Source organism: Lupinus angustifolius, chromosome LG08, assembly GCF_001865875.1.
Source record: "Lupinus angustifolius cultivar Tanjil chromosome LG08, LupAngTanjil_v1.0, whole genome shotgun sequence".
Lineage (NCBI taxonomy): Eukaryota > Viridiplantae > Streptophyta > Magnoliopsida > Fabales > Fabaceae > Lupinus > Lupinus angustifolius.
Window position 1 is genome coordinate 15,529,937 of NC_032016.1, and position 13,369 is coordinate 15,543,305.

The following is a 13,369-nucleotide window of genomic DNA, read 5'->3' on the forward strand; positions in this document are numbered from 1 at the left end:
CTTTTACCCAAGAGGTTCACATCATACCCCATTAGCCCTTTTCACTCTTACACAGTTGCCTTCTTCAAGTTTCCACTTTCTTCTTCTTCCTTCTCGTTTCAGGTCTTCTTTGTTTTCGGCATCTCCTTCCATTCATGCTAATTGGTTAATACCTTAATTCATGGTTCAGTTTTGTAATTGCTTTTGTTATGCATGATCACAAATAATTTAGATGGATTATAGTGTGTTTTTTTACTATGAAATGTTCCAAAATAAGATTGTGACCCACATGGCTGAATTTTCTATGTGCTATATGAATTATAATCATAAAGAAATGTTCTGTTTTTTTGTTGTTGCAAAAAGCAGAAGGACCTCCACAATCATGATATATCAATACAATTTATTTACAACCTGAAAACTTGAGAATATGTGTTCTATATATATATATATAATAAATTTCACTTCATGTTAAAGTTCTAAATTTATTTGTTTCATAGATTGAGTTAGGAATTTGTGTCATGTATTCATGTTTTGAGTTTGTTAATCAAATGAGCCAAGTACTTAAAGATTGATAGTTGTGTTTGCAATTTAAATTTTGGATTTGTTGGAGTTGTTTGTGTACGAGCATTCCTAGTAGATTATGAACCTAAATTATAAATTTGAGTATCTAACTATTTGAAATTTTTTGTCACACAGGTTTACACACACATATATATAATATAAATATGTTTGTCAGGTTTAACCAGCATGCAATATAATTATTCAACCACTAAACTAGTTTACTAGTACTCTGACCGGTTTGACGACCGATCCAGTTTTAATAACACTGCTTAGGGCAAAATAGATCTTATTAAATGAATAGACACCTACAAATATGACAAATATATGACCATGGATAGAATCGAGTTAGGTCGGGTCAGGTCATGCTTGTCCCTTACTTAACCCTACAGATTAGGTCTAATTTTTTTAACCTAACTTGAACATAGTAAAATCTGATCATATTGAGTCTGACCATTATCACAACAAATCAGGTAAGTGATTAGGGTCGGGTCTTGCTCATCCTGAATTTAATCGGGCCAGCCCATCAAATATGACCCATTTTGACAAGAGATGCCCCTAATGTATGTGTTCTCATCAATGGTGCCTTTAATATTCATCTTGCTCCACTCCAAACAACTGCAACAAGGTCATCCATAGCAAATTTCTGAAACCACTCACAAAATTAATTCATTTTTATCCCAACAATCTTCAACTCAATTTTTAATTGTAAGTCGTCATCTTATCTTGGGTTACTATTCCCCTTTTTTCCTCATTTTTTAATATTAATGTTAGGGTTTCATTTGCCTCTCAGAGCCTCGCTGTGGCGGCCAACGCCGCCGCCGGAGATTTCGATAGCGAAGTTAGCCTCCCTGCTCTGTCTCTCTCGGAAATTGATGTGATTACCAGAGACTTCTAGGTTCTGTTGCCAGCTTCTAGAACATTCTGTATGGTCCAGTTTTGAGTTCTTGAACTTTGGGTAGTTCTTATTAATAAATATGAATCTTCAATTTTCTGTTATTAGCTTATTATGTGCGTTGTTATTGATTGTAGACAGTTTAGATCAAGGTTCATTTTTTGTGTTTGATTTTGTTTTGTTTTCCTTTTTTATTTGTTCTGTTTAGTTACTGTTGTGATTTTGATCCCGTTATATGTTGAACTCATCTCCGTGCACCAAGTGTCATTTTTGTGATTTTGATCCCGTTCCTATTTTCAGTTATCAGCTTATGTGTGTTGTGATTGATTATAGACAACTGAGATTAAGTTTAAATTTTGTGTTCGGTTCTGTTTAGTCACTGGTATGATTACAGTAACTTAGATTAAGGTTAACTGAGAGGCAAATGCCATTTTCCTTTTTTGGTTTTACTTCTGTTATTAGCTTATTATGTGCACTCAAGTTTACTACAGCATGTCCCAAACAATGTTGTCCTCATATTATTTATCTTTCAATTTGCTGCACAAGTTAATAGTTATTAATAACTTAACTAAAATATGCATTTGCCTTATAGGTTCATTGCTATGAATTAATTGCTTTCAGAAGCGAATGGGAACTCAAACTATGTAGAACAAAGCATTTTTTGATAGACATATGTTGATGTCGTGTGGCAACTAAGTACCGAGAACGTAGATAAGTGTGCTGAGAAGGCAGGCCACAGAAATGGAATGCAATAAGGATGAGGCCATCAGAGCTAAAGAAATTGCTGAGAGGAAGTTTATTGCAAAGGATACTTTGGGTGCAAAGAAGTTTGCATTGAAGGCCCAAAATTTATTTCCTGCTCTTGAGGGTATTCCTCAAATGTTAGCAACACTCAATGTGCATATTTCTGCTGAGAATAAAATAAATGGAGAAGTAGATTGGTATGGTATTCTTGGTGCAAATCCCCTTGCTGATGAGGATACAGTCAGGAAACATTACAGGAAGCTAGCTCTCATGCTTCACCCCGACAAGAACAAGTCTGTTGGAGCTGACGGGGCTTTTAAACTTATTTCGGAGGCATGGAGTATACTATCAGATAAAGCTAAAAGGACAGCATATGATGAGAAGAGAAATGCAAAAGCTGGGAAAGTTTCAACTAAGTTTGGAGGTTCATCAGCGCGAACAGGTGTTAATGGCATTTACAATTTTACTAAAACTACCTCTTCAAGTGCAAGGACTCAGAAAAGTACTGCTAAAGATTCTCATAAGAGTGCTTCTAAAGACTCTCAGAAGAATATTGCTAAAGAACACACTCCATCTTCTACTAATAAGTCCAAAACAAATACTTTCTGGACTGTTTGCCATCGATGCAAAATGCAGTATGAGTATCTTACAATTTATCTTAATCTTAAACTTTTGTGTCCCAACTGCAATGAGCCATTTTATGCTGTAGAAACTGCTCCTCCACCTTCAACTTCATGGACCTTTTCACAGCATCAACAAAGTTCTGGCCGCCAAGTACCTAACAAAAATAAGTCCAATGCCGGAAAGAACAAAATGTCACCTCCAAATGTTGGAGCTGGGGGTTATTGTAAAAATGACTCTAATAACCATACCAACTTCCAGTGGACTCCATTCTCGAAAACTTCTGGTGTCTCTAACGTAGCTCAAGCTGCTAATGTGGTTCAGCAGGCATATGATAAAGTGAAGCGAGAACGTGTGGAAGCACAAGCAGCTATGAAAAGGGTAGAGGCCTTGAAAAGGAAGCAGCATGCTTTTAAAAAAGGTTACTTTAGTCCTGCTAAGAGAAGAAAGGGGGGCGTGGAGGATGCTAGTATGAGTAACCATGCTACGGAGCATGTAAATCAAATAGGAGTTGCAAACAGTGGAGCAGGACTATATAGCGTGCGCAGGGTTGAAAATGCTGGTGTGGGATTTCCTAGGGATATTCTTATGACGAAAGCTAGGAAAGAAATTAACAAGAAACTCGGGAACATTCAGTCAAATACTGTTGATAAAACTGTGGTGAAGGAGAGTGAAGATGGCATCCCGAAGATAAATGAAGAAGGAGAAAAGTCTGTTAGAAACGCTGAGACATGCACTCAAACTAACATTCAGAAGTCGGAAAATAAGAAGAGTGGATCTGAAGATGTTAAGTCATTTGTAGTTAATACTACTGCCAAAATTGGTACAAAAGTTTTGGAGACTATACCAGTAGATGTCCCAGATCCTGAGTTCCATGATTTTAACAAGGATCGGACTGAGATATGTTTCGGTGAAAATCAAGTATGGTCCGTATATAATGATAATGATGGGATGCCTCGATATTATGCAATGATCCACAACGTGATCTCTCTGAATCCATTCAAGATGCAGATCAGGTGGCTCAACTCGAAGACCAACAGTGAACTGGGCCCCCTAAACTGGGTTGTTTCAGGCTTTTTAAAAACTTGTGGGGATTTCAGAACAGGCAAACTTGAAATATGTGATTCCATCAATATTTTTTCTCACAGGGTGGGGTGGAGAAAAGGCGATCATGGAGCCGTTTGTATATATCCCAGGAAAGGGGATGTTTGGGCCCTCTATAGGAATTGGTCTATTTATTGGAATGAGCTAACAGCAGATGAGGATATACACAAGTATGATATGATTGAAGTACTTGAGGATTTTACTGAAGAGCAGGGTGTAATTGTTATTCCTCTGGTCAAAGTGGCTGGGTTCAAGACAGTATTTCATCACCACTTAGATCCAAGAGAAATAAGGACCATTCCAAGGGAGGAAATGTTTCGGTTTTCTCATCGGGTCCCCTCATACTCACTTACTGGCCAAGAAGCCCCAAATGCTCCAAAGGGTTGCAGGGTGCTGGATCCAGCTGCTACCCCATCTGAACTTCTTCAAGTGATAGAAACTGTGAAGGAGGAAGAGATGATGGATAGTGAGGATGCTGGTATAAAAGAAACAAGTGATAACATGAAAGAAAACGAGTACACAGAAACGATCATTGATATGGAAAAGGTTGGTGAAGAAAAGGAGGGGAATAATAAAGATATCCAAGAGATAGAAATTTCAAAAGAGGATCGAGAAGAAGAAATGTGAAAACTTGCAGCATTTTGGGTGTCGAGCACTCTAAAGGAAATCAATTGGTGACTGTTTGGCACGTTTAAGAAATGGAAGATGCTAGATGGCCTGAACTAATTTGGCAAAATAGGAAGCCAAATAGTTGAGTGGTTCCAATCTCTATTATTCAACAATGACCATTGAATATGGGTGAATTTTGTCAAAATTTTCCTAGCAATGTAGTAACACTCTTAAAAATACTGCAGGAATATTTCATTTCTGTTCTTGCATTGCAATTAATTACTATCCCCAAAGGTTGAAGTTAAATGGTTCAACCCCAGAGATCATACCAAACAAAGCTAAGTACGGAATGATGAAGTTGTGCCTTCTGCAGATTGTTCTCTGTTAAGATGAATAGTTGTCCAAGGTAGACCTTCTGTGCATTATGGTCTGGCTCCATGCTTTCTTCCCTTTTAGCTGTTTAGGTTCTTACTCAATTTTGTTCTGTAAATCAGATTTAGTGTCATGTTCATCAGTCTATGTCCATATATTTGTAAGATTTTTAGCTCCCATTAGTGATTAATAACAGTGCGTTACAAATTGATTCCAGATTCTTAAATTATATCTGTTTGACTCATCTTTATAGGATCAGTAGATTAGATCATTCTTGGTTTCTGCTTTGTTCTTATTCTGCATATTTTGAATAATGAGAAGCATCGTATGAATCACCCAAACCTAGTATACGACTCAACTTAGTAATACCTCTTTTTTTCTATCCCCTTTTCTATTTTTAATTTTAATTGAAGCTTCTTAATCATATTTTTCAGTCATTTTGTTATTAGCATATTAATCTAGAGTGGTTAAATTTTGGGCAAGACTGCAATATAAAGCAGATTATTAGGAAATTAGTAAAAGAGGTACATGGATGGGGTGACTCAACATCAAACAAGATCAACGAGTAACTATCACATGAAAACAACAATAGGTCTTACTATGAAGAACCCTTTATTCACAGCACAATTACAAACCCTTTCTTTACATAACTCATAATTTAGAATAAGAAATGTTGGTATCAGTATCACTCATCAATATTTCAAAGCTCCTGCTTGTTCTCATTGCCTTCAATCTTGGCTTTTTTCTCATCATCCTCTGCAATGCTCACCACCCTTGGACCTTTGATCTTATCAGGTGAAAACTTGTTCAATGTCAAAGTAAGCACTCCGTTCTCAAGCTTAGCCTTGACAGAATCCAAATCCACATTCTCTGGCAACTTGAACTGCCTCCAGAATTTGCCACAGGATCTCTCCAACCTGTGCCAATGATCCTCTTTTTTCTCCTCCTCCTTCTTCCTTTCTCCACTCACTCTCAGAACCCTGTTCCCTTCCACTTCTATCTTTATCTCATCTTTATTCAACCCTGGCATGTCCAGTATTATAACATGCCCCTCAGGTGTCTCCTTCCAATCTACTCTTGTAGGTGAAAGTGCCATGGATGATTGCTCATATTTGTCAACACCAAATGGGATTTGCTCAAGAACACGAAACGGATCGGGGAAGCGATCAGACCAAAGATCAGCCAAGAGATTGCCAGGACTATCTATAAATGGTAGCAGAGACCCTTTTGCTTTGGATGGAAAACTAGCAAGGAAAAACAAGATAAGTGGCAGCATTACCAATTTCATTTGTTTTTGCCTCATTGTATAAGAAAGTGTATATACCTTCTTCTTGGTACTCAGAAAGATGTTGGAAAATAGCTTATATTATAATGAATGAAGTCTTTGTTTTTAACTTGAAGACATATAAGTACAGGTTTAATGTATATATAGGAAGGTGACAAAGGGTTGGGGTGGTTCTGGAAAATTCTATGTCATTTCACTGTACATGATGAAATGAAAGCATGCTAGTGAAATGTAGAGGGATGTAGAAAGTTCCAGCTTAGGATTATGTATTGGAATATGGCAGTGGATACTAAGAGGGTGATAGAGCTTTCCAACATGTTCCCGAGGGTTCATGTAACATCTTACTTTAGTACTGGAAATAATATTGTTAAAATAATTAGGACGAATTCTTATAACAATTTAATTTTAGTTTTTCATGCTGATAATCTTTGATTAAATAAAAATGTATTAATATTGAAGGGATTTTTATTGAAAAAAAGTTGCATGTTATGTTTTACGTAACAAATATCATCTTCATTAATCATTAATAGAAAGCCAAATACTTGATTTTCCTTGTATTTTTAATAACAAAAATATTAATATATATATAAATGAATAAAAATGCTTTACCATATTATTTTTCCTTTGTTTTTTGTATTACTTGATGGTTAATAAAACTAGTCCATCTTAAGTAATGTTAAGCTAAGCATATTAGTAAAACAAATTTTATTTTTTTGAGCATTTGACTCATTTTTTAGTATTAGCTATTGTTAAATCAATATCATTCTCTTATGCATACACAATGCACAAAGCAGTCAGCAACAGAGAAATAATATGCACACTAAGTGCAGTAGCGGAAAATAGAGAAAAAATGAAAATAAGATATGTTTGAGAGAAATGTGTATTATCAAGAATAATGAAGAAAAAACTAAGTTATATTGAAAACATATTGAGTGTCAATTACAACAACCATACATCTTTGAAATGCTAAGTGATATTTATAGCTTCCAAATTCCAACTAACTCTAACTAACTTTCTTTGCTGGGAAAGTATACAGAATAACAGATTAAAATAACACAAACTTCTATTGGTGGAAGTCTCATCATTTTCTGTTATTCCCAAACTACTACTAAACTTCTACTAGTGGAAGTCTCCCCATTTTCTATTGTTAATGCTGGAATTACATTATTTCTAACACTCCTCCTTAATTCAACATTCATAACCCATTTCTTATACCTATCTTCATTCTCAACCTCTCACAAAGGTTTTGTGAAAACATCAGCCACTTGATTTTCAGAATTGCAAAATTCTAGTTTTACTTTCCCTTTGCTCACTTCATCTCTAATGTAGTAAAATTTAGTCTCTATGCGTTTACTTCTTCCATGAGAGACTAGATTTAGTGCCAAATTGATTGTTGATTTATTGTCCACCAACAACAAAATCCCATCATCTGGTTTTATCTACAATTCTTCTAACAAAGCCTTCATCCAAATAGCTTTATGCTTAGAGACCTCATCATCTGGTTTCAACCTAGTCTTGTATACCCATTTCACAGCTATTGCTTTCTTTCCTCTTGGTAGTTGAGTTAGACTTCAAGTGTTGTTCTTTTCTATGGATTTCAGTTCTTCCTCTATAGCTTCAATCATATGTGGTTGTTTCAAAGCATCTGCCACATCTACCAGTTCCATCTTAGCAAGCAATGCCATATGCACAAAATCACCATATGCATTGATTGTTGAGTCAGAGAACACCTCATAGTCACTTAGTCTTAAAGGTGGTTGTCTAAGTCTCTGAATTGTTGGAGGATTCACCATTGTACTAGGCACAACAACTAGATTAGATGTTATAGTCTCACCATTGCCACTTTCATCAGCTTCTTCAAATTGCAAGAGTCTCTTAACCTTTACTAGAACTTTTAAGGTTCTAATTGTCCTTCATAATTTTTGATTGAAGGTACTTTTGGTCACTAATCAGTATGGTAATCTTGAAGGTTATGTTGGCTGAAAGTGAAGCATTCAAGATTTTGTGTTCGTTTTTGTCAAACACCTTCAACATATCATCCTTCATCTCCATGGTATATCCCTTTTCCAGCAGTTGTCCAAGACTAAGTAAATTGCTCTCCATCTTAGGTACATATAGGACATTTGAGATGTAGGCTTTTTTTCCCATCTCTTCTTTGGATCATCACCTTGCCAATTCCTTCCGTGGTGACTACACTATGGTCAACAAACTTAATCTTACTCTTTGCTGATTCATCAAGTGTTGTGAACCAATCTTTCTTGCCTGTCATATGATTTGAACATCCAGTGTCAAGGTACCAGAAGTCACCACTTTCATCATTGTTCTTCACAGTAGCCATAAGCAAGTATTGATCATCATCATCTGATCCTTCATTTTGTGCCAATCTTGATTCTTCATCTTTGCTACTCAACAACTTCTTTGACTTACATTCTGCTGCATAATGCCCACAATTCCTGCAATCTTGCCTATTCTTTGATCATGCTCCATGTTGTTTGTGTTGTTTGGTCTTTGAGATGAAGAACCTTGCTCAAATTTGTTTCACTTCTCCTTCTTCTTATTCTTATTCCATTGTCCATAAGGCTTCTTGAAAGATTGTGCTTGGAGTGCATGATCATCATTCTTCTCCAAGCATCTCTTTAAGCCTTTGTTCATGAGCTTTAAGAGAGCTTTGCAACTCTTCAATCTTGTAATCTTCAAGATTCTTGGACTCCTCTATTGCAACAACAATGTGGTCATACTTAAGAGTTAGAGTCCTAAGTATCTTGTCAATAATAGATTACCCTTTCACCTCTTCTCCACACGATTTCATTTGGTTGATGAGTGTGAGAATCTTGGTGAAGTAATCTATTATTGTCTCATTCTCCTCCATTTGAAGGAGCTTATACTTTCTCCTCATTGTTTGAAGTTTCACTTTCTTCATTTTTGCAGCCCCTTCATAGCTTTTCTCCAAGTTATCCCAAGTTTTCTTTGTTGTCTTAGCACCATCAATTCTCTCAAAGTGGGCTCCATCAACACATTGATGGATTAAGAGCAAAGCTTTGCAGACATTCTTCTTGGATTCTTTGTAACTTGTCTTTTGAGCCTCATTTGCATTCTCCCCAACTTTTTGGTATCCATTTTGAACTATCGGAAGTACTTCTTGGAAGCCAAAGATAGTTCTCATTTGGATTCTCCATCTATCATAATTCTTGGAATCAAGAATTGATAGTGTCATTGCAAATCCATTACCATTTGCCATGAAAGATCTAAGATCTTGCAATCTTCTTTCCTTGTTGTCCCATTATTTGTTCTCCTCTTTCCACTTCGAATCACAGCCCAAGATCCACCAAGAATCTTGCTTCAACCTTGCTCTTGATACCATTGTTAAACCAAGACCACTCTCCTATGCATACACAATGCACAAAGCATCCAACAAAAGAGAAACAATATGCACACTAAGCACAATAGCAGAAAACAGAGGAAAAATGAAAAGAAGATATGATTGAGAGAAATGTGTATTATCAAGAATAATGAACTAAGTTGTATTAAAAATTTATTAAGTATCAATTACAACAACCATACATCTTTCAAATGCTAAGTATTATTTATAGCTTCCAAATTCCAACTAACTCTAACTAACTTTCTATGCTAGGAAAGTATATAGAATAACATACTGAAATAACCCAAACTTCTACTGGTGGAAGTCTCATCATTTTCTGTTATTCTCAAACTATTATTAAACTTCTACTAGTGGAAGTCTCCTCATTTTCTGTTGTTAATGTTGAAATTACATTATTTCTAACACATGATATCCTCTCACTTTTGGGTATCCTTTTAGGAGTATGCGTTTGCTCCTTCCAACAAATATCATTCATAATAATCGAAAGGTAAGTGTTCTTTTAAATAAGAGATCAAGGTAAAAATGTAAGGTTTAATAAAGTTTTAGGTTATGATAAATATTGGTCATTGTAATCAATCACTATGTTTTCTAAGATCCAAATCCTTGTATTTTCATAACTTGTTCGATATGTTTTTCCAATAGAAATCCAATCTGCGAACACCACCCACAAAAATAAATATTTTCTAAAAAAAGTGGATAATTTATCGATCTATTAATAGGCAAAATGATATATTCCAAAAGTTATGAAAATATAAATAATCACGCCTCTAGGTACTTAATAGCGTACGGAAGAGTTGCATTAGCGGAAGATAGCAGGTTTTAACCGATCCATGCGATTCATGGTAGATAGTTGGACATATAGTCATAGCGTCTGTATCAGGTTAAATAGTGGCATAATCATAAGTTAAATTGCTAGTCAAAACCTATTATATGTTTAGAGGGAAAAACTCTTTTTGCTAGAGGTGTCAAAATGGATGTGCCCAATCAAGCGGTCCGCTAAAGCCAAAAAATTTATAGGGTTTCGGTACAATTTTAGGTACTTTTTATTGAATCCATATTTTTTAGCCCGACCCGACCAGACTATATTAACACTAGGCTTCAGGCGGCTTCAGGCTACCCTTTTTTCCTTATTTTTTAATCTTTTTGGGGACATTTGACTTGATAATAAGCCTTCGGTAAAGATTCACTACAAAAAAATTGCAAAATGGGCACACTATGGTTGCCACATTGTCCAAAAACGTAGCTAAATTATTACAAAACACACAAATTGTTATATTTAGTGCTCATAGAAAAAACTGTTTGTTCATTTTTGTTCAACTTGAGCAATGTGGGATCGACTCTCTTGTTGCACTGTTCATTTCTCTCTCTTTATTTTCCCATTTCTCACTTTTTCCAATATCCTTCATTGTCTTCTCTTCTCTCTCCTTCACTCTCTTCTCTCTCATTTACTCTTACGTCTTCTCTCTCGTTCACTCTCCTTCAATCATTCAAGCAAGTTTAAGTATATGAATTTGGTTCTCTTCATTGTTTTGAGTTCAACAACACCAAATCAAATGGAAGCTTCTTCCAAGGTTTGATTCTCTTCAATTTTGTATAAAAATACATAATTTATTGATTCTTATACTATAATTATTAATCCTCATTATCTAATTTCACATTTTCTAAATCTTCTATTGATTTCCCCAAATATGTTGAAATCCCTAACTTATGAGTTTTTTATTAGTCTATGTTTAAGCTTCTGCTTCTAAATCTGGGTTCTGTTGATAGATTATTGTAGGTATGGTTCAATCAAGTATTGAATAATATGTGCCCCTTCTTCCATTGCAATTGTAATTATGATTTGGTTTTTCTCCCAATTTCTCTACATCTGCAATAGACACTACTCACAAAGCTGGCGAGGTTAGTTACTCAAATTCTCTCTTTGTTTCTATCTCTGTTGAATCAAATAATGGTATCCTTTCATTTCATTTGATTCCAGATTATTCGAAAATGTTTCTACAACACCAAACATGTGGAGCACAAAGGATAGGTTTTCATTTACTCTTTCAATTTCTCCTTCATTGTTATTCTCCATATGCCAATTAATAATTAATAACCTTTTTTATTCACACTAATTGTTCTTTCTATCCAACAAAGGTTGATTTGGTTACTGAGATTGACAAAGCATGTGAAGATATCATATTTAATCATCTTAAGCAAATTTACCCCACTCATAAGGTTTATTCTCACCTTTACCCTCTTTTACTATAATCGTATTTAACTTGGCTACCATTTTCTACTTCTTATTATTTCCTTAACAACATTTCTTTAATTTTGATTCTGATTAGTTCATTGGGGAAGAAACCGGTGTTGTTTTGGCACTACCGAACTTCCAGATGAACCCACATGGATCGTTGATCCTCTAGATGGAACTACTAATTTCGTGCATGGGTAAATATTATACATCCCATGTTTTCATTGATACATTCATACTTCTATAGTTATACTTTTTTGTAGCTTCCCCCTTGTTTGTGTCTCCATTGACATATTCCTTAGCATTATGATGCTCATTCATTACAAAGTTTTAGTTTTTCTTTTATCAAATGAACTCTTTTGGGATTTATTTCTGACAAAATTGAGTGCAAATATTCTTGTTATCGGTGGGTGAAATGAGAACTATAATTAGCCTTGGTGCAAGGGATTCTTGTGGATTTTTTCATGACCCTTCCAAAGGAAAAAGGTACTTTCTTCTCTATAGCTTCTAAATATTATAAGATGTAAATTTGAAATGGGATTAACATATTGGAATGTTGGTGATTGATTCATTTACCTTGTGAATAATTTGTATCTTAAAGTGTGAAAAGGGCCCGAGAGACTTGACCGTACTCTTTTCTCTTTGAACTATGACTCAAATAAAATAAATGTGTTATGACTTATGACCACACACATGGCTTTTGCATACTGTTCAATAAGACTTTGTATTATTGAGGAGGGGTGATTCAATGTCAATTGTTATTTGCCTGTTGTGCTAATATGTTTTAATGATGAAAGAATTTTGATAATGTATGAAGATTATTTTTGAACTTGTGAAGTAATTTGAAATTTGAAGTAATTTTATAGGGTCAAACTATTATGTGAAATTTAAAGTAATTTAATTTAGAATAATCCTTTAAATAGTCCAATTTGATGTTTGAAATTAAAGCATTTTGATGAAAGATCTCTGCAAGGTTCATCCTGCTAATCTGGTAACTTTTGTTTCCTTTTTATCAAAATATTGTTAAAGGGGTGTGTGCAGAATGAAAAATATTTATTGTTAATCTTTTTCTTTACTTATGGTCTTTATATGTTCCAACCTTTTGGTTTTAATCCCTAATGGTGTCATACTAATTACATATCAGTACATCAATTTGATCCTTAAACTATACCAAAATAGGCCAAGTGTTACTGATTACTTAGGCCAAATGGATTAATGATTTGAGGATTATGTTGATGTTGTTATTCTTTTTAAGTTTTCAAAATATTTGAAGGAGCATATTAAGGTTTGCTCTGTTTGAAAATGTCATTTATATATCTTAATGTGTGTTCTTGGACGTGTGCAGGTGTGGGATGATTATCAAGGTAAGAACTTATTGAGTTTTTAAAGCTATCCACGTGCTTCTCATATTCGGCCCCTCTAGCCATTTTCTCTGTTTTGTGCTTTAACAATTTGAGAAAGTGATGAGCTATGAAATGGATAATGGTATGCAGTTAGTTAGGTAAGCAAATATATAATATCATTTTGCAATTTGCCTTTATATAAATTATTAATTTCTTGTTACTTAATAGGATAAAATATCAGAGCATT

General features: G+C 34.8%; 3 protein-coding genes and 1 long non-coding RNA gene across 7 annotated transcripts; 2 read left to right on the plus strand and 2 right to left on the minus strand.

Annotated features, from left to right (window-relative positions):
• Window positions 1,108–5,162, plus strand: LOC109354896. 4 transcript variants are annotated; one of them, XM_019597698.1, is made up of 3 exons: window positions 1,108–1,245; window positions 1,331–1,495; window positions 2,025–5,162. In XM_019597698.1, exon 3 carries the CDS (start codon window positions 2,174–2,176, stop codon window positions 4,526–4,528), a length of 2,355 nt encoding a protein of 784 aa, XP_019453243.1. In that variant the 5' UTR covers window positions 1,108–1,245; window positions 1,331–1,495; window positions 2,025–2,173; the 3' UTR covers window positions 4,529–5,162. The 4 variants fall into 4 exon arrangements, with proteins under 4 accessions (XP_019453243.1, XP_019453244.1, XP_019453245.1 ...); XM_019597699.1 differs by lacking the exon at window positions 1,331–1,495; XM_019597700.1 differs by lacking the exon at window positions 1,108–1,245 and having other exon boundaries at window positions 1,261–1,463.
• On the minus strand, window positions 5,452–6,252 carry LOC109354897 (22.0 kDa class IV heat shock protein-like). The gene has a single exon (XM_019597702.1). It carries the CDS (start codon window positions 6,183–6,185, stop codon window positions 5,583–5,585), a length of 603 nt encoding a protein of 200 aa, XP_019453247.1. The 5' UTR covers window positions 6,186–6,252; the 3' UTR covers window positions 5,452–5,582.
• LOC109353931 lies at window positions 7,739–9,405 on the minus strand. Its single transcript, XM_019596288.1, has 4 exons — window positions 8,956–9,405; window positions 8,710–8,879; window positions 8,335–8,620; window positions 7,739–8,047 (listed from the first exon to the last, which is right to left on the minus strand). Exons 1-4 carry the CDS (start codon window positions 9,403–9,405, stop codon window positions 7,739–7,741), a joined length of 1,215 nt encoding a protein of 404 aa, XP_019451833.1.
• LOC109354177 lies at window positions 11,340–12,299 on the plus strand. The gene is made up of 3 exons (XR_002108516.1): window positions 11,340–11,575; window positions 11,683–11,763; window positions 11,874–12,299. It is a non-coding gene; the product is annotated as an uncharacterized LOC109354177 (long non-coding RNA).

Coding starts and splice junctions, on each gene's coding strand:
- LOC109354896 (XM_019597698.1), top strand. CDS start 2,174: ATGGAATGCAATAAGGATGAGGCCATCAGAGCTAAAGAAATTGCTGAG.
- LOC109353931 (XM_019596288.1), bottom strand. CDS start 9,405: ATGGCAAATGGTAATGGATTTGCAATGACACTATCAATTCTTGATTCC. Junction 8,880..8,955: donor TGAAATCGTGTGGAGAAGAG/GTGAAAGGGTAA, acceptor TTGTTGCAATAG/AGGAGTCCAAGAATCTTGAA. Junction 8,621..8,709: donor AAGAATAAGAAGAAGGAGAA/GTGAAACAAATT, acceptor GCAAGATTGCAG/GAATTGTGGGCATTATGCAG.
- LOC109354897 (XM_019597702.1), bottom strand. CDS start 6,185: ATGAGGCAAAAACAAATGAAATTGGTAATGCTGCCACTTATCTTGTTT.